Genomic DNA, 25,368 nt, shown 5'->3' on the forward strand with positions numbered 1-25,368 from the left:
AGACAAGCACTTGGCAGGGTGGGTAATCAAATGATTCCCTGTAGTATGTTGTGCTTTTTATTCCACGGTAAATGAGAAAACAAAGCAAATGTACACACTCGAATGTACACGAAATTGGTATAAATTGTACAAACAATTCAACCCTGAAGCTATTGTCCAGTGTGCCAAGGCCGAACTCCCCTGGTGGGCCATTTTAATTTGCCTGGCACAGATGGTGCTCTTACAGGGCACCTTATTCGGAGCGAAAACTGTCAACTGGCAGGCAGAGAAAGGAAACAGACCTTGTGCTTTCAATCTGGGATGGTGCTCACCGGTATGCTAATATTTTGGCTGGCTTATTAGTTAAAAAGCCCAAGTTGAAAGCAGTATGTACAGCTTAGCATTTCAAGGACATACTGTAGACTATCAGTTAGAGTGCTCTCATGGTATGAGTGTCCAGGAGGTTACAGACCTTGCTTCAACCAAGCAACTTCTGTAACTAGATTAGATGCTTTTGGGGGTTTTATTCGTTTTTTTACTTGGAAAACGAATTAAGAGACAGTTATTGTAAGCTATGACCTTTCTCATCTACGATAATGTATGTCTGCAAAACCACCAAAAGTGAACAATATAAACGGGTTAGAGATGTTTGTCTCCTCTGGAAGAACAATTCATAGAAACTCCTGCCAGCTGGCTAAGTTCACAACAGTAGGGATTTTCTGTAAAATGTACTGGACTGCCAGGGGCTATAGATTCCTCAATGGTTCGGTAACAAAGGTCTTGAGTATGAAAGTTGAAGTCGTCTCTGCAGTCAAATTATGACCATATTGGGCATGAATGCATTTCTCCAGAGTCGTGACTGCGGTCTTCTAGGGGAAATAAAAAGCTGGAGAAATTGATTCTAAATCAAGTAAACATTTAGTACCTATAGAGGAACTGCAATGTTGGATGCATGTTCACAGGAGGTGTGAATTAAATAACAACTTTAAATTGTTACATTTACTTTGATGTCTTCATTGTTTTTAATTAATATATTTTATAAAGCAGGTCTTGACAGTGATCTGTTTTCATGCTGAATGTATCTGCTTGCCTTTCCAGGTGCCCCCAAAATGTGACTTTATCGAAAAGGAGTTTAGCCTTTAGTCTTGTTTAGTCTAGTTTTGCCTAATTTTACTAACGGGTCACTTTATTACCCCCTCGCCTCATACAACAACAGGAAAGACCACACCCACAAGTGCCAGCACAACCTATCAGGGGTCGACTTTCCCAAAGGAGACAGGTGGCCCTGAGGGAGGCACTGGTCCTGATGGCAGTCCTCCAGTAGGCGACCATGGGTCACCTGACTCGGAGCCAATCAGTGTGGAGATGGAGGGTAAGGGGGTTGGGGTGTATGTGTCTGCTGAACTTTGACCTGCAATGGATTTTACTGCTGGGCCCTGAGGCTTCACTGTCCTCCTAACGACTAACGCCGTGTTCTCACTATTGCGTATTCTTTCTGACTATGCTGTGAGTTTCAATGAAATTCCTATGTCGGAGTGCCGTTTCACCACTTACATTTTCTAAATGGACATACATGTGTAATATGGACTGGAGTTGTAAAAGCTCATGTGTACAGATACACACTGTAAGATAAATCAGAGCATATTTCCTACACAGTAGTCTATTGCTATTTGGCACAAGACTTTGGAGCACACCGACTGATCTGGAAAAATACGCAATAGAAAATGCATGGCATAACCCTCATAATCACTGGAAATAACTTAAAGTCACTAACATACAAATCTATCACTTACAATCAAATACACTCACAGATCTAAATTTGCTAAATTTCTCCTCATTTTTGAAGTAACATGGCTTGATGAAATAGTTACATGATAAATAGCGAGCATGATATTTCTGATTTGAAAAGTCATGCAACACTAACTTGCATGGTGCATAATTGGTGGATCATAAACAGTTGCATTTAAAGACAGTCAATGAACAGATCTTTAGAGAGCCAATTAGAAAACTCAAGAACGGTAAATAAAGCTGTACCCTTATGTTGAACTATACGTCTAGACTGTCTTAGCAAAACAGAAACGAGTTAGAGAGGCATAATTACTTTGGTAGGTACTGCAGCAGATCTAATTTAAGTCCTCAAATCAAATTCACTGTGCATATCCTAACAAAACTGCACCCGCTTGTCTCCCTCTCATCTCTCATTCAGCTGATCTACACACAAACTGCCTTTTTGTTCTCCCCAGTAAGGAGCATCAACAATGTAAACACAAACCGCACACACCTCAAACCAGGCTTCCCCTCGGTGTCATCCCCACATAGCTCCCAGAAAACCCACGCTGAACACGCAGAATTTTTCAGCATATTTGGAAGACTACTCGTCTAAGAGACTTCCAATGGACATTCTATATATTTTTCTCCTTCCCGCGACTCCTCTGGCACGTTGTCAAGAGTCCATAAATTCTGAGCTTGTGAAAGGTTCCATTCAGGCTGACAGCGGCTCTGGCTGCAATGATGAGCCACTCAGACTCAAATGAGAAAAGCCCATAACAAATAAATAACCAGCAGCCGGAGGCCAGTGCGCAGACAAGGGAAAAACCGTAATAGAAACTTGGGCGACACACAATCTATTTCTGCCGCTACCGTGTTGCTGGCCTGCCAGTTCAATCAGAAAAAAACGGCGACTGATAAGGCAAGAGAGGAACTGTTATAGAAGCAACAGTGTTGCAGTTCCATAAGGGTCTCACTTACTCTGCTTGGCAAACTCGGGCCCTGTCCTGGAGGTGCATTGAGGGCATGATGGTTTTGGTTTAGGGAATAATGGGATAGATGTGTTAAAGGGCTAACATGGTGAACTTTAATGCCAGTTGAATCTGAACTGATACCCCACTTACAAACAGATTCAGCAGAGCACCGACAAGCAGAGCCAGACTAAAATAAATTGTACTGGAAGTGATCACAAAGCCTCCCACCACAAGCTCAAAGACTAACAAGCAAACAGTCCCATCAATTCCATCATCGAATACATTTCCTGTGTTAACAATTTATGTAACTGTTCTGACAGATATATATTTAGAAGGTGAAATGATTCACCCAGGTTTTTGTATGCAGTGTTATATAAAGATACGGGTGGACCAAAACATAAGTAACCTATTGAGACCTCACTATTTAGAAAATATCCAGTTTCAACTAGTTTGTACCTACGGATAACGCCTACTTTCGGATAGTGTGAAAATGCTTAAACCTACGCATTGTCGGAACCATTAGTTAGTTTTTCTCATTAATTTTATTGTATTTACACTTTTCCTAGGGACTAAGTACAATCAAATAAATCTCTGTGGATTTTCACAAACCTTGCCAGCAGATAATTTAGTTGACAAGCACAGAGAAATAACTTCATACTGGACGTAAGCAAAGCAGGGCTATGAAACTTATTATAGCACTATAGGAGCAGAGTGAACTCCCCCTGAACCATCTTTCCATTGAAGAAGCGTTGGCGTCCTAACCTCCTAGGTTCAGTTTCTTAAGAGTTATTTATACCGTGGTGCTAGTTACTTAAAAGCTATTTTTACCACGGCGGACCACAGCAACACACACACTTCATCATAATTTCCTGGCTAGGCTTAGATGCAATTTGATAGATTATGTTTTTCCCCCTAAAAATGAGAACATTTTAAATGTATTTCATACATTTAAGGCTTTCCTGAAAAAACTTTTAATATACTCTATATAATAATTTCAAGAATACCAGGCATCACTATGCCCAAGATGGGTGTTGTAAATCATAACATGTAAAGTGGTGCCCATTTAGTAAATTCCCTCTGTTTGTTGAAGCCAATTTTATGTCATAAGCATGTCGTCACTTAATAAAGGTCATTCAAACTAGATTACGTTTTCCTGAGGCCAACTCACTTTCTACAATACTTTTAAATTATATCATTTCACATTAAAACATTAAAACATACATTACTGTACAGCCTCTGACTAATCATACTAAATAACTTTCCATGAGCAACCAATGAGGGCATTTATCCAGGCCAACACCACCACACAACTGAAAGTCAATACTTCACTCAAACTATTCTAATCTTGGTTCTTCCAACAATGTAATTGAATGTGCTTAGTGTATCTTATCTTGCTACCAACCAAAATATTTTGGTCGTTAGCAATCCATGATGAAATTTACAGTCAAGATGCACAGTGAACCACGGGCCCACAGTTCAGATCCAGCCATGCAGTTGTCCTGACTCCTAATCCTAACCCCTTACCCCTTATTCTGTCTCCTTAAACCCTCGGGAGATTTTTGTTTCCCCTGCCTGTTCTTTCGATTGCACTAACCCTTAAGTTGCCTACCTCCTTTGTTGAACTCTCCTTCTGGATCTTTTGCCTTTCTTATGACCTCTGTTCAGTTTCAGCATCATGCACTGGTACCTGAAACTGTGCTTGGTTTGTTTACAAACAGTGGTTTACAAGCACATGGATTTGGGTAAAGCTATTCTCCATCCAAAGCTGGTGTTCCACTGTTACTGTACATTATAATTGTGGGGGATTATATGAATTACTGAGAACTGCTTTGGAATTGCTTTGCCAGTTACTGAATGATGAATGTCTTTTCTCTTTGTTTCTGATGCAATTGCATGTAAAATGTACTTTTTTATTGCATGTTGTGCTATGCCTGACTTGATAAGAGTTTCATGAGTTTATCAGACAGCACTTGAACTTTCTGTTTTGGGGTCTCAAACTGTGAAAGGAAATAACATTGGTTAAGTGACGTAAAAGAGACATATGGCAAAAGGATCCTTTTACTTGCCACGTTTGACATTACTTTGATTGCTTACAGCTATTCAACATGTATGGTAATGAAATATTGATGTTCTACATGCATCAACATATTTATATTGAAAAACTAATAAATTAGCACTATTTTTCCATTTTAATGATTCAGTTAAATTATCACATATCATATTACTTAAAATGCATAAATCAAGCTGCATCCAATTGGTTGTGCACTGAGGTGGAATTTTATGCAAATTTTGTATAATGAAAGTACATGATTGAATTTACTCACTCAACACCCAGACCCTTCTACACGGGTGCACACTCAAACGCAGACACACAAATACTAAACTTACAAATACGCAAATACACAAACCCACATAGACATCAGGTATTTAAACTATTACTTTAGAGTCTTTTACCTAGGTACTTTTGAGAGTTGGTAGAACAATTGTGTCTGAATTATTTTCTCTACATTTTACTGCTTTATTTCAACTCTGAGAGTGCCAGAAGTCTTGCATGAACTATTTTTGATGTTATTTTTCCCACCACCAAAAAAATAAATCTTTGGCATTAGTAGGGGGTAATGTTTGCCTCCAAATCCCCAGGCTATTTTGACTCATTGGGGCCCAATGGAACGAAGCAGCCAATAATGGCACTATTAGATGCTCTCCTCAGCATAGAGAAACGGAAACTAATTGGTCTATTTTGGAGATTCTTCCCTCAACGTAAAAACAATTATTAAAAAGACTTAAGGATGAGTCTTAAAGTGCACCTTTGAAAACGGCACTGACATTTTCATACCTCAAAGGTTTTCCAAAGTCTCATGTGTCTGTATTGCACAGAGATCCCCCCAAAATCCTCCTAACTTTCAATAGACCTGCTCTAAATTACCATCCAAAAGAATGTGTAATCCAAGGTCACCTAACCTACAATGAATGAAGTATATGGAAGGCTGAATAACATGATCCAAATGGAGTCAAGGGGTTTGTAACTTTAATTTTAAAGTTACCAATCCTATTTATTTGGACCACCAGTAGATGAATGATACTCTGCCTTGGTATTGAGCTAGAGGTTGAGAGAAAAGTTGTTTTTCAGTAAACAAATATTGAAATCAGGATAACTTGGATGTTAATAGATAATAGATAGAAATTCAATATTAAATTAATATTAAATAGAGCTAAACTATGGGCACTTCATGGCCATTCATAACTCTATATCACTACTGTACTACTTCTGTTGAAGATGTACTGTATTCTCGGATGTAATATGTGGGAGTAAACACACCTGCTTGGTAAGATGTTTTTGTTTTGTTCCTGCTATTTGTTTTGCGAGTCACTTTGTCACCCACTGCAGGAAATAACGTTCTCCCCAACCAACCGAACCTAACACCAATTAGTTTGGTGGTGAACAGAGATGTTTATGGCTTGATTCTGCTTACATAAGCTGGTGCATTGTCTATTTTTAACTATATGGAATTGATAGAATTGAGAGCTACTCTCCTACTGTGTTGAGAGAGAGCCAGGCAGGGGGTTTCTCAAACTACAACACAGCTGCTTCAGAGCACCGTGCTTCAAAACCCACCAGACTTGACAGTCTGTCACTCTGACACGTCTCTCTCTCCATCTTCTCCTCCCTTTCCTGCTCACTCTTACAACCTGCTCCTTGAATATTCTCTTATCAGCCCCCCCCCCCCTTTTTCCGTCATTTTGGTTTCACCTGCTTTTATCTGTGTTCTGTTTTCATATTTTTTTCCTCTCCCACTTTTGAGTCATTTTATTTTATTATTTATTATGTCCTCTCCATAATATTTCCCCTTGTTGAATGTTAGCCTATCCCTTTTCCTCTCCCCCTCTGTTCCATTTCCCTTCCTTCCTTCCTTGTCTCTACTCACATCCCATATGTCTATCTTTTGGCTGACCTGTGTCCTTAACCCTAGCTGCCCTTTTCTTCACACATGATGCAGTTTTATGTCTCTCTTGAACAGACAGCCATTTGTAAATGATACATGTGAAAATAAATAATTTGATATGCTTCAAATGCCATGTAACTATTGAGATATTGAGTTGCTCCAAGTAGCTTTAATGACCACTTCTGCCCTGAAGATCATCATTTGCACGACACAAACCTGTTGCTCAGTCACCGATGAGAAAAAAGATCAACCTTCAATGAGTATTTATTTTCCCCTATTCACCCCCTGCATAGTTTCCGTTATTTTGTAGTCTTCTGTAGAAACTTCCGTAGAGTCAGTTCTGGAGTCAGTGCTGTGTATTGTTTGCCTGCCTTGTAGTGGACATCCTGTGTGCAGTCTAACAGCATGCCAGTCCTCCCACATGATTCACTGGGTATTAATTTCACTGTGGTTGCGCCACCATATGTCACGCATACGGGCCGATTGAGTCATCCAGCCAGGTTCTTAAACATGTTGTGACAAGTTGTGCGTGGGGTCAGATTTGTGTGCCTCCCCTGTGTCCCCCTACTCCCCACTCCCCACTGTGGTGCTTGACTCATAGCTCCCTGGCCATGTGGAACCCTTCAATAAGTCACCATGCCCTTGGGGGTCGAAGTCGAGGCGACTGAGTCACAGGTAGCTGGGAGAAAGCCACGGGAAAGTGGGATGGAGCCACAGACATAAAGGCGGTCTTTCTGTTCACGAGAAACTATTTGAAGCTGCTTTGTCTCACATTGTCCTAGGACAGCCGTACACGTTGGTATGGAACTTTAGTTAGTAATCTTAGGAGCAGTATTTAAATTGACATCAGGTAAAGGTTTATACATAATGTATGGGAGATTGCAGCTCAGGAAGTTTGTGATGAACTCAAGCTAAGAACAGACAGCAGATTGACCATCTTTCATGCAACACGTTTACTGTAAACAGACTAGGACTTCGTATAAGGTAGGGTATTATATACGTTTTTACATGCAAAGCAGGCAAACCATTACCAGCATCCATGAAGTATTGTCGCTCCTCTTAACAAGAATCCCCTATACATGGTACAAAACATGTCTTTTGAACACATGAACGCAGCTAAGAGTTTCTCAACACACTCAGAGATAATTACTTTTTCACTTCACTAGGATGCAGAGAGATGTTGAGATAATATGTAGAAATGTACTGTTGAGTGGTTCTTCAAAACAAGACAACACACAATGCAACACACACACACTGCTTTCTATTGAAAACATTGTCCACAACCTAAATTGGTATACATTTATAAATCTATAAATGTTTGTTACACTAGACAATATTTTTGTCTTGTGGATCATGTTAGATATACATGGCAGTTTGAAAAAAACATTAAATTAGATATTATTTATATATTTTGACAGATTCAGACACTGTCACAAACTGTCCTCTAAAATGTTGTCATAAAAACATTTTTCCTTAAAAGTAGCCTCACCGTGTTGTGTGTAAATTATGTTTCTTTGTAACTTACTTGAAGAAGGTACACTCCTTTTACCAAATTATATTCCTCATGTAACGGGTGTGAACCTGTGAAACTCACTCCTTAGGTATGTAATGGGCTACCCGCGTCAACGAATAGCTAGCTTTTCTTTGGCGTAGCTGGTAGTGGTCGCGCTTGGCAAGTCAGAGGTCGTGCGTTCGAGCCCAGCGAGTGGCGAACGACACCTTGTAGTGACGGAGCGTGGCCATGTCCGTTACATACCGTCACACTCACACCTTGTCCATATCATCATCATGCTCAACATCTCATGAAGCACCATCAAGGCTTAAAACCTTGCTGCATACTTTTCTATTATGCAGCCCAAACTGAGAATCCATTACGTGCTGAAATTAGCTCATTTGGAACACCTGCACTTCTCCCCCTGGTGCAGCCTATACAATCCCATCCCTAGACTAATCATTTTCCCACAGACTGTCATTAAGGGTGGAGAAGGTCCCAACACCACAGATGGTAGCAGCCTTCGCAAATGAGCACTGATTGCGAAAGGTGGCAGGTTTCACTCCTCTTGTCACTCCTTGCATGCCATTAGGAAAATACGGTGGCAGGGTCACATCAAGCAAGGATGTTTTTATTTAATTTTCTCACTGCAGTTGTAATATTGAGTTGTTTCATTTGACAGAACCACCTCCTTAACCTTGAAATAAGAGCTTTGCTAATGTCTGTATTAGCTAGGATGCTACACTCAATGAGTTGGTTGCCTGACCCTTTTTTTGTACTTGGCAAGTTCACAATGCCAGGTGTGTCATCACTGATCCTCACATTGAAAGCACAGCCTGTGGAGATTACATCAGACTCCTGCTGGCACTTTCATCAATATTTAAATGCTTTGCTTAACTTTGAGTTGATTTCTCACTCCCGGGGGAGCTCTTGCCCTTTGCCACTCTCTCTGCTTAGTGATGAAAGCCATGGTCCTGGCAAGAAAGATTTTATTGATTCATTGTCAGTGAATGGAAGAAAGCAGAGGGACCAAGTTGAACACCTTTGCCCCCCACATAGTGGTGCTTCTATATACACAACCTGTCTTTCCAAGCTGCTGCTGCTAAGCTTTATTAGCTCACAACAACAATGTACAATATATTTTGTCTGTAATAGTACTAAAAGATATGTTCTCTTATTTTCATTTTAAGGTGTCCGGCGACCCCCAGAGATTGAGAAGACCAATCACAGTGTTCACTACACCCTCTTAATCGCCTGTGTGCTGGTAGCCTTTGTCCTCGGCGCATTCCTCTCTGGCTTCCTGGTCTCTTGTTACTGCAACCACACAGGCCACAAGTCCAAAAGGCTAGCAAAGGACCCTGAGGCACCAATCCCCCATGCCCTGTCCCTTCGTAGTCTGGCCAAGCTTAACGGCCTCCTGGACAGTCAGAACAAGGAGGACAAATTAGAGGTCTCTTCACCCAAGCTCTACAACTCCTTTTTCCCCAATGGCAAAGAGCACCACCAACATCGAAGGAATGGACATCCCAGCGGGGTTACCATGGGAGACCTAGTCCACCCCCACCATCTCCACCACTCCTCAGAGCTTTCAGGTCTGCCCACCCCGGACTCCACCCCAGAGCTACCCATTAAGAGTATGAAGGCCTTCAAGAACCAGTGGGAGAAGAACCAGAATTGCAACAATGCCAAGGAGCCAAAGTCCCACAATATGGGGTTGAGCTCCAGGCCCAGCTCAGCCATGCTCCATCAGCAGGTTTTCCCCTACTCTCATGGCTTGTCCAATGGCCAAGCCCTGGTCACTGGTCCCCTGCACCTAGAAGAGCGTAAGATCCATAACACAGAGCGCATCCTTGCTCAGCAGCCGTATCCCTGCTACTCCCAGAAGGTCATGGAGGTCACCTCATTGGACGAGCTGCTCAAGCACATTCACGAAGCCAGTGCCAGCAAGAACGCCCAAGTCATGACCTCATCTGGATTGTCGGCCAGCATCAGCGGAGGCCAGCTAGCCTTCGCTAACCGCGTCCAGCCACATATCCCAGAGACGGAATCGGCGCCATACTACAGCTCTTCTACCCTGCCTAGAGACAGCCTTACCCGCCGAATGGACGTGCCTCCAGACATACCACTGCACCACCAGTCCACCTTAGAGCGAAGGCACTCCTCACAGAGGCACTCACTTATCGCCGCTGCCAATAAGATGTCCAATGGAGGAGGAGGGATGGTGCCCAGGCAGCACAGCTTCAGCCAACGTAACTGCGGAGGCCATCAGCCACCTCCCCTTCTGGCCCGGATGAACTCGACAGGCAGTGCCTGCGAGGTCCACTACCCGCTCATCCCCAACGGCTACTTGACACGGCAACACAGTTACAACAGCGATCAGCAGGATGTCCTCCACCGTGGAGCTATCGTCCGCCGGACCGCCTCCCTTAAACCCGATGTCCCACCCAAACCCCTCTTCATCCCAGCCACCTCACCAGTCAATCAACAAGGCAAATTCAACTACTGAGGAGAGGAGAATGGAGAATGGGATCTGGACTCGAGAGGGACTGTGCCTCATCGTATCCCTAAAAGTACAAGGCTGAGGGTGAAGGATTAAAAACATCTCCCTGGATTACATGACAGCCATTGCTGCTGTTCAAACCTCAACCAAACGTTTTTTTTTTTGCCCTTTTTGTCCAATTAATATCTTTGTACCATATTGGTATTGCACTGCTACTTGCCTATCAGACAGTGAAAGGACTCTGGTAGCTGAAGTGATCACTTTATATTAGGCTGCCAATGTTCTCAGTGCGGATTTAAAGAGTTCATGGGTGGGGCTGGCATCAGAGACATTAGGTAATGTTTGGACATCTGAAAGACTTTCAAACTCGAACCTCTTGCAATGCCCATGACAATTGCTTTTGCTTACCTTTTCTGATGTAATTTTGGCAACCAAACTTTGTCCCCGAATGTGTTTATATAAATATATATATGCATGTGTGTGTGTGTATATATGTGTGTTCATATCTACACCGTATACGTATACATATACATATGCAGTATATGTAACCTGGGGATGAAAAATGTCTCCTTTTCGGCCTTACTTTGAAAGTGAATATCCTTTTTTCAGTATCTAACCCCTTGTTGTTTGACATCTAAAATAGTGATGCAATATCCTGCTGGATACCATATGTTGATTATACAGTATATTAACACATCTGTAGTGAATTTGACTACTTATATGATGACCAACTGGTGAATTGTGTCAAGAAGGAAAGTTCCAAGGCAACAATGTTGAGCTTTTTTCTTCTTAAAAAAAAGTGGAAGTAACTTATTTACTGCTGATGTGAATTGACAGGTGAATACTTACCATGTTTTGTTGGAAATGAAATGGTGGCCACAACAATTGCACAGGTCCGTTCAGTGATGTTCCTCTCATGTTGGTGCTTCACAAATAATTAATTCATCCCTTTTGGACCCAAAGACAACCAGACAGAAGCCCCATCAGTTAGAAATCTGACCATCTGGGAAAAACTCTCATTGTATGGACTGTGATTACTATAACTATTAACTTTGTGGCTATTGGTTGTAAATAAAGGAATAATACTAGCCAAATTTTAATTGTATGTGTAAATGTGTGCCTTATTTAAATAGTATATATGTGATATGGGGGTAGGGAAAATGCAAGGAGCTATGATACTATTATACTAGGTGTTCAATTTTTTATGGTTGTATGTGTCATTGCTATTGTAGATTTGTATTTCTATCCAGGAGTTTTTGACATTTCTGAACTGTGAGCCTGTCATATTTTCAGAACAACTATCCCAGCTGAGGCAACTCATTCTTAGTTTGCCTCCTTTTTATGTCTGGCACCCTGGATTTCATGTTCTGTACATTTTAATCGTTCACACATTAAGTATTCAATAAATTCATGAGAGAAGACCTCTTGAACCATACCCTATGGTACTCAAACATATCAATTGATTTCCCCTTTTAACCCTGCAGGGGACAAAGACTAGTCATGAATAAGTCATTCAGACCTGTTCTGGAGTTGTGAAATTTGTTCATGGAGAAATAAACTGTACTCTGAGTCAATGAGCTTGGACACGGAGAGACGTTCCTCAGAGTAGCACTCCTTAGAGCATTTAAAAGAGACGCCCAGGCCTCCGGGTCTTGCAAGTGTCTGATGAGATTTATCCTCAAGGAGAAACGAAGCAGTTGGACCAGCCTTAGATGTGTCACTCCCTTTGGAACTGTCTATAGTTGTACTTTCTGGCAGTTATTCTTAGAATGGGTTACTGGAATTATGGTGCATAACAAAAAGCTACTGTTGCTAAATCTGAAAATGGTATTGTAAGCATTACATATGTTTTATAATACACACGCTTAAGGTTCCTGGAGTTGGTCTGACCCAAAGTTTACTGTTCACACTTGAATGCATATCTAGCATAATAAAACAAAAACCTACATAATGTTACAAACTAATTTCAGACAAAGTTCTGTGCTGTTAGCCAAATAGTTATTTAGGTATAACATGCGCATGTTCAAGTTTCCAAATGTGATTATGTATGGAAGCTCCCATTAAACTTTTGGATTTGTTTTTGAATGTGACCATGTCTCATTAGAGGGATGGGGCAGCTACGGTTTCACACCAGTTCTTGGTGAGTTAAAGTGTAGTTTCTAAGCTTGCATTGAGATTGTATGGCAAAGGGAATAGTTTCTCTACTAGCTATGAGTATTTGAATTATCTAAACTTGCACAGAGTGTAAATACATTATTGGGACGGGGTATCATTGTTTCAGTTTTATGTATTTTTGTTGATTGGGGCTACATATCTTGAGCTATTATGAATTTGGTCTAAAATAATACCATTGTATGTCTCTTATAATATAAATAAATAAAAAGTTCAGTCCAGTCACTGTCTCAAATGTGTCACAAATGTGTAAAATGATGGTAACAATATCTACATGTCGAATATGTAACAAGTATGTCCATTATTGTATTTTGACATCAATTGAGAAAACTTGATTTATTTCAATTAACAAGCTCGTAAAATGCCTCACCACATCATCCCACCAGGTTAAAGAAAACTGCATGAAATACCCTCTTTAAGGGTTTCAGTAGAATGAACAATTGAATGTGATGAGCCAATATATATTGAATGCGCTCTGTTGATTGTACTATGAAGCACAAAAGTAATGTCAATGTGTTCACTTACATATGTTTATCCAGTAGGAATCTACAGTAATATCAAAGCTGACATCAGAAGAAAATAAATCTTCAATTTCTTGAGTAAACTGTATAAGGCACCTTGTATGAGTAAAATGTTTAAGTAAAACTATTTTGGACATGCAACAAAAAGGCTGTTTTTAAATCTAAGCTTAAGCTTTTTATTATGTGTCTGGCTTCTCAAATGAATTTTAAAAAAACATCTGAACCTTAAAACCCTTTTTCACCTGCTCAGACGCAACCTGCGGTATCATGAGTCTGGTCAATTCAACTTACTGAGTTGACCAGAATCAAATTACTAATATAATATAGAGCTAAGAAAGTGATTGACAGAAAAATAAATTTTCCAATTACTGTGCATGGTCCCACCTCTGCCTTAATCTCTGTCTGACCATTGACTCTACAAAACATCTATTTTTCTGTCTTTAAATAGGTTTATATACTGTCAGCTATTCCATACTGACCCCCCCTCCCCACACACACACACTCTAGTGGAATCATGGGAGACACGCCTTGAAATGACTTCCTATTCCCAACGTGTCAACCCTAGCGACAGCACAGTGACAGCCGGCATCAAAATTCATTATGTCTCTGCTGGGAAAAGTCTGAAAAGCCGGGGGAGAAGCAGGCGTCATTTTTCACCACAGAGACCCGTCTGTGAAATAATCACTGCCTGCAAGACATTTTTTCTGTATATAAAAGGCAAAAGAAAGGGGAAACATTGATACCAGTTACAGAACACGTGTCATGCTGCTTGTCCCCTTCCTTTTCTTTGTGGTGCTCTCATTCATCACTGTCACTCACCTGAAACAAAGGTGGTGCCCCTGATGAAATGTTACTGTACAACACTTACCAAGTATTTGACAGTCCGCAGAATACAGTGTAAGACAGTGAAAGATACAGTAAATTTGACTGGATCGTACTGTAATAATGTCTACGAACGAAGGTTATGTCACATTTGACATTGCATTGTAAAATGGTTGCTGAGGTAACAGTAGCTAAGTCTCCTGCCTCAATCAGAGAGTAAAAGCTTTCTTCCTTCACTGACTGCATTTGGGCTTCAACAACGGTACGGGATGTGGGCACCAACTTTTTGAGGAAAGATTCATGCAGCGATTTTACGGATGAGCAGTGTTAAAATGATTGCCCCAAAGACTAAATTTAAAGGATCTAAAGAAACTCTTCATTAAGCCAGATATTAATTTAAGCTTATTTTATACCACCAAGTCTTTCATCTTATTTTGTGACAGGAACAACTTGCTGAAGATGACATTAAAGATATTTTTACTTATAATTCTGTCTCCTGTCGAGTGCATTAACATTGTGAAAAATAATATGTACTAAATAATATTTAAGTTGTTTAATTTCGTTTTGAATTAACTGTATAGTATGTGTTGACAGGGCTGAATTTACAATATTTTTCTACAATACTAAAATACACAACTTGAGTTGTGTACAAGTTGATCATTGCAAATGCTAAAACAACTCCATTGCTGACACAACAAAAAATTGCTGAAAACTCCTAAGATTCCCTGCAATATTTGTTCTAAAAGTAGGCCCCATTCTGGCTGAACTCCCATAGAGGGGTTTGAAGGGCTCGGCCACAGACCACAGCACATTTTGATGCCTTTATAGGGTCCATAAACACTAGTAGAAACACACAACATCAACACACTGATACAATATATCTATTGATTTCCTTAGAACATGCTAAAATCCTCTTTCATGGAGTTTTCATGAAAGACTGTTTTCGACAGAAATTGCAGTGGCAGTAGTGTACTTTGGTTGAATGGCACAAACATGCATGACATTTTCTTATAACCAACTAAATGTAGATGTCATGACATTAAACATAGTTTGACTGGCAGAGCTGTAATAGATAAATTATTGCCTTGAGTCTCGATTTTACTAAAACTAATGGTTCCTCGGTAGTATACTAGGCCAAATTTGGACCCATGCAGACAGGTCTAGCTTTACTATCCAGCTGACCTGGTCTTCTTCACTTGATTTGATTTACTTCCCAATAAAAACAATCAAAAATGTTTAGGAACAGAGAAAATCAAAATCATGCCTCATCAATCTTTGAAGAGTCATTGAAAGAATCTACAGTGCCGAGTTAGCATGTTGGTACAAGTTGGTACTGTAGTTATACTACACACACAACCACGCTATCTTTACTCAAGCCCTGTTGCCTTTACACTGGAGGGTGTGGGGGTAGTTACACTGAACCCAGCCACAATAAGAGCTTAGGTCAGTGGGAAGTAATGTGGTATGGTTGGTATGTTTGGCACGCACTAAACGCATGGCTCGCGGCACACCCCCAACACTACAGTAGAGGGCACATGGTGCAGTACCAGTTCAATCCAGTTCGTTCCTGCTCATCAGAAGTCTCACCTCAGCACTTTTGACACTTTCACCCGGAGACAAGGAGACACCTGTGCCTGTCTGTTTCGAAAGGCTCCCTTTTGCCACCACCCTCATCTGCCTCAGTACCCTGACCTCTATATCCCTTGCCATCCCCATTCCCTATCCATGCCAATGTTCCCTGCCTGTCCCAACCTGCTCAGCCCTGCACCTGTCCTGTCCAGGACATCCCGCCCCAATTACCCCTCCAGGCCCCTCCAGCCTGTCTGGATCTGTCAAACTGACTATTGTCAGCCAACTGGAAGTCCCCAAGCACAACCAGTCCAAACCGACCTCCTTCAGTCCAAACTAATACCTATCGTACTGTATATCATGTATAAAAATGAACTATACCATTTTGCACATACTGTATATGTTTTTTTTTTGATTGTTGATGATTTTCTGGTAAAAATACAAAATAAAATGTATAGCCAGATGCCAAATTTCAAGTTCTGATTTTGTTGGTCTGTAAAAATGTGTTCACGTCTTGTTTTTTTTGACCTGACAGTGTTTTTATGTGCCCATGACTATCTGTTTGCCCTGGACTGAGAGGAATTGATTACAGAGTAACGGAGGTGACAGTTTGAGATTTTTCCAACCATTTATCAGGCTTTAGTCAGGCAAATACTTAGCACCTCACCTTGAACTGGAATTGTTCATATGTGTTTTTAGTCTTCAGCTGTAACTAACTCCATGTCAACACAATGTTCTATGGAATAACTGCCATGGAGAAGAGTTGATAAAAATATGAGTTCCACTAACCTTCAGTTAATTGCCTATATGGCTTGCATGGGTTGTAAACAAAGTAATGATAGTCTGCTTATCCTGGGGGAGAATCTTCTCATTTATATGCTTAATAGTAATCTTGCTGCTTTGAGATTTGAGACTAGAGGCACAAATAAGAATGTCAACATCATGATACAGCATTCAGCCGTGGTTCACCTTTTTGAAGTCTCTGAGATCCAACTGTGTGACCTGGATACCAAAGCAACAGCTAAGAGGAAAACTACACCAACAGGGACCCAAACTATGTCTCAAGTTTTCTCTGCCTCAGTCTTTAGCAGGTGTTCATTATCATTACTGCATTCTTCAACCGACAGGCTATGTCTTACCTCCCGTAACCTGTTATTCTTGTAATGTGTCCCACATTTTCTCTACTATTGGTGTACTTCTCTGTCTGAATATCTCACAGTAGACTTGAAGCAGAGTTTCAGATACTGTGACTTTAGAATTCACGGACAGCCATCCAGGCTGCCAGTGCTGACAATATAGGCCACATCCTTGAAGATGGTTCAGAACGGAGACCCATTGTATTCAAGCATGATTTTAATTAGTTTTCATACACTTTGTATTTTGGCAGTATGGTTCAGCTGCGTGACGGCTCTCTCTGTCCTCTCCTCCCTCTTTCCCCTATGTTTCCTGTTCATTTACACTGTCACAATCCTAAATGAAGCAGAAATGCAAAACATTATGAAAAAAAAAGACCATCAGTCTTCTTGGCCTTGAATACACTGTTTTTGCTGATGAGTGTGATTGGATTTGCGTGATGAGTGATATCGCCAACTGAATCAACTGCCCCTCAGAATCTAGTACCTGAACCACCTTCACCCATTTCATGTGTAGCCTACTCAATTAGTTGCTTAACAGAAGCACACCCAGGCCCTATTTCCACTCCTTCTTTCCCAACTGTCCCTGACACATAATTTTCTTCTTTCTTGTCTGCCATCTTAACAATTTGTGTAATTTGTCAGAGAAATTCCATATTGCTCTGAATGGCACAGCCTTACAGCCTTAGAATCATTACTGTCACAGGGAGACTGAGTGGTTGACAGTTTTAAGAAATGAAGATTTTCTTTTTATGCCGGGAAGATTTTTACTTTTACTTTTTGTCATTTTAAATTGGCTGGGCTATTTCTAGAGACCAGGGTTGCAGTGTCTTGAGATTGGTGTAAAAACCAAACTCTTTTACTTGCGATATGATTCTAAGGATATTCTGCTCTAGAATGTTTCTGATGAATTTAATGGGAAAATAACTGGTTTATTCATCCCACTATTAGACACTCATGAACCACGAACAATATAGCATGGCTTTTATAGAACACAAAGAAGGCTAAAATGAGAATTAAAATAGAACATTTCTAATAGAAATATATCTAAAATAGTTAATAACGCATATTAATGTGTTAGCCAGCCATGTTGTTACCATTACTGTATTCCACTCCAACCCTCTCATCATATGCGATTCTAGGTTTTAAAACTGGGGGTGCAAAGTGTAGTCATTTTTATTTTGTTTGCTTACAAAAACATGCTCAAATTAATAATAGATCTTAAAATTAATTAATTATGAGAGTACAACAAACTATGATAGAACATACAACTCTGACAAAATGTTCTAAAAACATGTTATCGTTTTTTTACATAAATTTGAAGATGTAAATGTTTTCATCCCAACAGTAGGGGGTGCAAATGAACCCCCTGCACCCGCGGTAAAATCGCTGATGCTTCTCAGCACATTGCCTTATTAATTCAAATATCCAACAACCCAAAACCTTCTTGTGGCAAGGGAAATGTTAAGAGGTTGAGGTAATAAACATATATGGTCTGCTTTGTTGGAAGATGCATTCAAATGTTTTAGGAGCTTAACATGATTTCTGAGTCCCTTTTCAAAGGAAAGACAGTCAGACATGATATGACATCATCAACACTTAAGATGTTGTGAGTGTGCATATGTTAGTGAGAGACTGGGAGGGAGGGAAAGAGAAAGCCAAAGAAGAGGGAGATGGGACTTTGAGAGCTTGAGTAGGACACAGAAGAGCAGTACAGTGCTACGTCTAGCAAGAGCCAAGCCTCCATAACTTTCTCAGTCATTCCAGGAAATGTAACACTTACCGTTCACGTTACACTGTTTTAACACTGTTATGTTGTTATTACAGTTTTACACTGTTTTACAGATAAACAACTTTTTACTAAAACACTAAAACAGGTCATTGTAATTATTACTTTTTGCTTAAGTATATTTCAGAGCCCATACGTCTTTACTTTAACTTGAGTGAAAGTGTAGTCAGCACTTCAACTTTTACCTGAGAATTTTCAAACATGAATGTCTGTACTTCTATTTGAGTGAAGGATGTGTGTACTTGTAATTTCTGATGGTATAGAATTTCTTCAATCTTTGATGGCATGCAGAGCCATAGAAAAACTTTTTCTATGGCTCTGATGGCATGTAACTGTCCTTGTGAAATGTTTGCATCATGAGTATTTGATTCACAGCTCTGTACTGACACCTGGTGGCACAAAATCCTCCTGCCCTCCTTGCTTACCCTAATTTGACTCCACAACAATTTCCTTTGGGGCTTCTGTACAATAATGTTACTCACAACTCCACTTACTATCATTCCACTGGGAAAAAAAGGAAGAAAACTATTGATTGTAGCATAAAAGAACAAATTGAAATGTAAAATTGCTAATGTGCAGACATTAGTTTATAAATGCTTACCTCAAATTTTTTATTGCAATATTGTATGATCAGGCATTAAATTGTAATTATTATGCCATGTTTAATATTGTGCTACAACAAGTTTTAAGACAAGGTATTTAGCAATAACTGCAGGCCTGCAACATGCTTACACAAACATTTTAGAAACGATGTATCTACTTTCAAATGCACTGCACTGTTCTTCAAACTAAGGCATGAGGCATGATTAGATTTTTTTATTCTAATCTGCATTTTATGGTTATTCCTGGTTTTCTTTCCATTAGTATGAATCCCCATCAAATAATACAAATACTGGCTTGACTGATGATTACAAACATCTCATACCTTTCATTCAGTGTGATCATTCAATGTTGTTGATATTGTAATTGACCTTAGTAATAATGTAAGAGTAATTAAAGGGTGAATTGCTTTGTAATAATCACGTTATACATACTTCATTACATTATACCACCAGTATCCACAAGGAAAACCACTGTTAAGATTATTCCCTAATGTCCCAAAACTACAAATGATAAATTAGAAGTACAAACAAGCTTAGCCAGTAATATAGGATATACTAAAAAGTCTAAATGTACTTTTGTGTAAGTAGTGGTCAGTAGCAGTAGTGTCAAGCTACCATCAGAGGGCAGTATAAGTCTTTATGGTGGAATGATTTCCCCTTTTTTGTTGCCTTGTTGCAGACCACGCCTTGAATAATTAGATTTGTAATTTTGCTTTGCCGAAAAAGATAAGGCCAGTTTGGCTTTTCCCAATAAAAGCATTTTCCTTACTGTGTTTTATAATATATGATGTGTTTTGAATGGAGAAACTTGTATAGGTTCTAAGAAATATGACAATGTGCTAAATGCTAGACGGTTATAGACTGTAAGTCAAAGAACTTGAATCTACCTCTCTGTCATATTATTACGCCAAAAAGGTTTATTTCCACTGCAACCTGGACATTGCTTCGGACGATTTTACCCTGCTCACCTCAGTCACCCCGGTTCACACTGAAGGAGTCAACCTAATAATTATTGAATCCAGTCTGGATTTTAGTGGATGAAATTAAAGTGCAAAAACCCCCCACTGCTTCCAATGACACAATTAAAAAACTAAATAAGATGACATTAAATTAAAATCTGTGTCATGATTTAAAGATTACTAACACTTCTTAGACAGCTTGGCAAAGCTGTTTCCAATCCATGAGTATGGTGTTTGTCAAGACCTATCGTAATATATAAGCAATAGGCCTAATTGCTAAAATGTGCAAACAAGGGAATCATTTCAAAGGTTAAATTGTTGTAAAAAAAAAAAAAGGCTGAACAGAATAAAGGTTGGAGACTTAGATTTAATAGGCTTCAAAGGTTATACATGAGCGCATTGGCTAATAAAAGTAAGCCCTATATTCATGTCAAATTTTGGTAAGCCATGTTTTTCAAGCCGTGTCATGAAAGACCCATGAAAAGGATAAATTGTGTCATTTAAAACATTAGTACAGAGCATTAAAAACATTGTTGGTGTGAGTTTTTAAGTTTTGATAAAATAGTCATCCAAAATATAGTCCTAATTGAGTAAAGACTGAAAGTACATCTTCCTCGAGAGGATATGGTAGCCTCTAGCCTATATTTCCCATGGTGGAAGTGTGTGCATTGTTGTTGCTACACAACAATAAAAAGTGCAAGACTTCAGTAGGCTATAATAATGAGGGGATCAGCAAATTAATTTCCCATCAGTGAAAAGGAACCACACCTTGACATCCACAAATGATACCTGCCTGAGAGGATTACTATGGCAACAGGTTGCCATTGGCGACGAGATACCGCCGCCACATCGTTTTCTTCAGTGTAGGGGTGTGTGAGATGGGCAACTAGACGACGAAAGGAGTTTGAGAGAACGTTGATATATGAAAATATAAGGGAAGCAAGCTACGTTTTGATAGACGTTATAGTTTTTTCAGAATTGATGATAGGCTGTAACGAAAAATACATTTGGGAATAGGGTTTTCACTGAGAACATTTCCCGCGCTCTTCTAACAGGTTAGTGGCGTTTTCGAATGAAATTACATCTACGGTTTTCTTTTCTTTTTATAGGCTATGGTTGTCAAAGTAGCGTTAATTTCTCAAATGTGTGTCAACACTTATTTGTTCTTTATACTGGGCGTTGTGGGGGTAGGTTATCGCCCTATACGCGACATTACAGTCCAAATGGATGCGATGTGCTTGATGCGCAACACGTGCCGGTTTCATTGCACAATTCTTGAAAAATGCGTGTTGATATGGCACGTTGCACTAATAGTGGCTAAACATCATCATTTTAACGTAGAATTTAGCCTACAACTGTATATTGGTCTTTAAAGCAATGCCATTTTATTACGTTAAGGCTTGGCAACTTAATGTTTTGATAAAGTAGGACCTTAGAGTTTAAACTTCTTTCCATCAACATCAAAAATGCTAACACAAAAATGTCAACTGTGACGAAGTGCTTCATTCAATTCCTTAATGCCATTTAATTTAGGCCTAGGGATTTTCAAGACCTGACTGTACTAGCCTTAACAAACGGACTGAAGCAAATTATCAGAGCTACCATTGTTCCAAGTGGTTAACACATGACATTTTGATTCTTTCACAATTTTACAAAAGCAATCAAATAATTCATTGTTTGATCCAGTGGAACACCAATGTAGATTTTATCTTTGTACGTAATTGAAGCTTACTAAACGATGTAGGCCATATAGCTTCAGACACTAGGGCTGCCGCAGGCTTACACAGTGACGATGCAAATGACCATGATGACAGTCAAACAACAAATGGCATCATATAATTATCAATATGCTGTCATTATAATGTTTTCATAATGGAGTTAGGGGGGGGGGGGGGGGGCTATAGATAAGTGGTTAGCACTTGATGGCAGATCAAATGTGTGTTGTTTATGATATAAATCACTTCAGTAATTCACTTCAGAATTTCACTTCAGAATTTCATTTCTTATTCCATTTACCAACAAGCTTATTCAATCTGATATTGATTGACTAATATAATAATATATTGATATTGTGAATTCTTGCCGTGGTCCTTCTTCAGCTTAGTTTACTGCCACATCAGCTCTCAAATTCCACCATAACAGCAATAAGTCACCGGTGTAAAATTGAATTTCTGAGCACTAAGTGTGATGGATTACAGCACGCTCAGTCCTCTGTCTGTCAAAGTGAGGCAGGGTTGAAGTCTCTTCTCTGGAGAGAGTCCCTGGCAGAGATTTGTAGAGAGCAAAGGCTGCTCTCGTCTGTCTTGTCCCCATGAGCCATCACACAAAAACAGTTCTGGTATCCTATAATTACAGGTGATACTGTGATTTTCTGTGACAATGCTAAAGGCTTGCAAAACCATGATGGATTGGCCGTAACCCCAAAAGTGCCTCTTATTGTGATGCACAGACATTTACACAAGTATGTTTGAGAAGGAAAATACATGATATGCTCTAAACTACAATGCTTTCACTTCATCTACAGTTCATTATGTTCCCTGCCCGCTGCATGACTGTGGTCCTCAATCAATCCTTTTCAACAGCTTAAGTTATTGAATGCAATGCCTTGCCTTCTGTTTGCTTTGTTTGGCATCCGACACAGGAACTTCCTACTTCAGGCCTCTACCATCATCTTACATCTCTGAGTGGCAAAAAGAGACTGGGAGCAGTGAGCAGTAATGGATGTGCCCAGGATGGGCGAGGGATTCTTTAGCAGTACCTTGTCTGCCTCGGGCGGTGGCCATCATATGCCTTCTTACCAGACACTGGAGCAGAAGGCTGCATTCGTGTTTGTTCTGCTTCTGTTTATATTCCTGGCACTGCTCATTGTGCGTTGCTTCCGGATCCTGCTGGACCCCTATCGCAGCATGCCCTCCTCCAACTGGACCGACCATACTGAGAAGGACACGTTTGATTACCGCATCGTCTGAAGTGCCCCTAAGGCCTGAAGAGTTGTTGTTGTTGGAGAAAACCAATTAATTGTTCCACAGTTTACTGCTTGTAAAACGTCTATTTTCCCATTGTGAACAAATGACTGCCAAATCACCAGGGCTACATCTTTGTGGTAAACACATCCGTACATTTTTACAGAGTGTGTGTTATCAATGCACCACAGTTCACGGTCAAAGCTTCTCAATCTGTAAATGCTGGCCATAAAATGTAAAAAACAACTCCACATAATTTCATACAATTCTTACATAATATTTGTTGTTTAAGGTACATCCGCAACTTATGCATCACATCCATCAGTATGGACTACCTCGTTGCCACAGCCACCCTCAGATAATGTACTAGTACTTCTCTGCTTGATTTCCATTTGCATTTACATCTATTAATTTAGCAGACGTTTTTATCCAAAGCGACGTAAAAGAAAAAGCTATACAAACTCCATAACTCTGAATATGCCATTTCAAACCAGGGATACTGTGTTGCCTGTGCGTTTGCAACGTCTTTGTTGCAAATGTTCTTCAGATTGGTGGGAAAGATATACAAAGATGTAGACAATCAGTGTTGGTAAAACTGTTTAGGCCTACAGAGTATTACAAAAGTGGGTGAACTTTCCCTTTAATTTCTCTCTGGACTCAACCGTAGATGTTCGATGTCAGCAATGGATGTGTTAACTATTCAATGTTGGTCCTTTCAGATGGACCCAGACCTTTGGTGTTTAAGGAGTCATAAACCAAATGAGGTATATTGAAAAACATGTTTACTGTGCTGTTCCTCGTGCCTAATAATATGTTTTTAAGAAAAAAAATCTGAAAAAGTTTCATAGTTTTGTCTTAGATATGGTTCTGTGTAGTACCCACTTGAGAGACCCATTTAAATTATTTAATAAAACTAAACAACAACATACAAACAAAAAAAACATAAAGCATATAACTGCCTGCAGTTGGTATATACACAGTTGGTATGCCAGATTTGCACAAATGATAATATAATCTCATGTCCATCCCTTTATGAACTCTGTATGTGGCTCTTTGTCTGGGAAAATCTTCAACTGTATGCCTTATAGTGTAGATTGTTTACAAATAGTTAGCTGTGAGATAAACCAGCCTTGTGCACACATTAAGATGGCTTGCACTTTGCTAAGAGTCATGAAACTGCCAAACAGTGCAAATCATGCTTGTTCCACTACCCTGGGACTCGACACTTGGTATGGGGTTCTTGTGATATGCTGTGGCCTTTTCCTATCCCAAATGATTTGTTCAATAGTAAAACCAATCTGCGTTGATGTGAAGTATTAATACATGTTTGTGATATGGTATACTCTCATAGCATGATGGCGGGCATTGTGTAGTGCTTTGAATAAGTGTTTTAAAGCTTTTGGTATGTTGCTTAAACATAGAAACACATGTTGCTTTTGTCAGTGTTAAAAACTTACATTGACCTTGTGATGTTTGCCTGAAGTAATCTGTTTTTAATATTAAAAAAATAATCACAAATCCTTTCCACATTTGTGTTATTAACAGACAAAATAATTGTTTCCTTGAACCTTTTTTGAAGCTCCTGATATCAGCAGCATACAGTATTGGGGGAATGTTTTATCAGTTTGTGACAGAGGTGGCTTACTGCTGTCTGCTTGGATTTTGTGAATCCAGACACTTTGTCTGGCTTTCATCAGGCCAATACAGACATAAAGCATTCTGAACTGAACTGAAAGACAGAGAGAGGACGGCTCCATCTACAGTAGGGTTTAGAGGGAGAGAGAAAGACAAAGAGAGAGAGATAGAGAGAGAGAGAGAGAGAGAGAGAGAGAGAGAGAGAGAGAGAGAGAGAGAGAGACAGACAGACAGACAGACAGACAGACAGAGCTCCAGCTGCAGGCAGGGTCTGTTCTTTCGAGTGAGACGGATCCAATATCATGCAGAATAACAATCCACTCTGAAACTGAAGGCACTGTGGTGCCTTGACATACCTAGTATATGAGACAGAAATTAGCATCAAATTATTGTACATATTGAAGCAGAAGGATGCATTGTATGTTTATGAACTTTTTTGGTATATATGTTGCTTTTTTTAATTGCTTCATAGCAGCCATCTGGATTGTAAAAGCCTTCCTGTCCTTGATGAAGGACAGATCATCCCATAATCATTTACATATACTCT

The 25,368-nt window shown here is 39.8% G+C and overlaps 2 protein-coding genes across 5 annotated transcripts in view; both read left to right on the forward strand.

The window, feature by feature from the left end:
* The window catches only part of sema6cb (semaphorin 6Cb), a 79,760-nt gene extending 66,711 nt beyond the window's left edge, over positions 1-13,049 (forward strand). For all 4 annotated transcript variants that reach the window (XM_084709508.1, XM_084709502.1, XM_084709494.1 and 1 more), the window contains 2 exons: positions 1,196-1,351; positions 9,347-13,049. In XM_084709508.1, the coding sequence (XP_084565634.1) occupies positions 1,196-1,351; positions 9,347-10,662 (1,472 nt within the window). In that variant the 3' untranslated portion in view covers positions 10,663-13,049. The remainder of the gene's footprint in view (positions 1-1,195; positions 1,352-9,346) is intronic.
* Positions 13,050-21,060: 8,011 nt separating this feature from the next.
* LOC146301162 (cortexin-3) lies at positions 21,061-24,678 on the forward strand. The gene is made up of 2 exons (XM_084670628.1): positions 21,061-21,278; positions 22,865-24,678. Exon 2 carries the CDS (start codon positions 22,941-22,943, stop codon positions 23,190-23,192), a length of 252 nt encoding a protein of 83 aa, XP_084526754.1. The 5' UTR covers positions 21,061-21,278; positions 22,865-22,940; the 3' UTR covers positions 23,193-24,678.
* Positions 24,679-25,368: the final 690 nt, after the last annotated feature.

This window comes from Hypomesus nipponensis, chromosome 2, assembly GCF_054491055.1.
Source record: "Hypomesus nipponensis isolate SF chromosome 2, ASM5449105v1, whole genome shotgun sequence".
NCBI classification, from domain to species: domain Eukaryota; kingdom Metazoa; phylum Chordata; class Actinopteri; order Osmeriformes; family Osmeridae; genus Hypomesus; species Hypomesus nipponensis.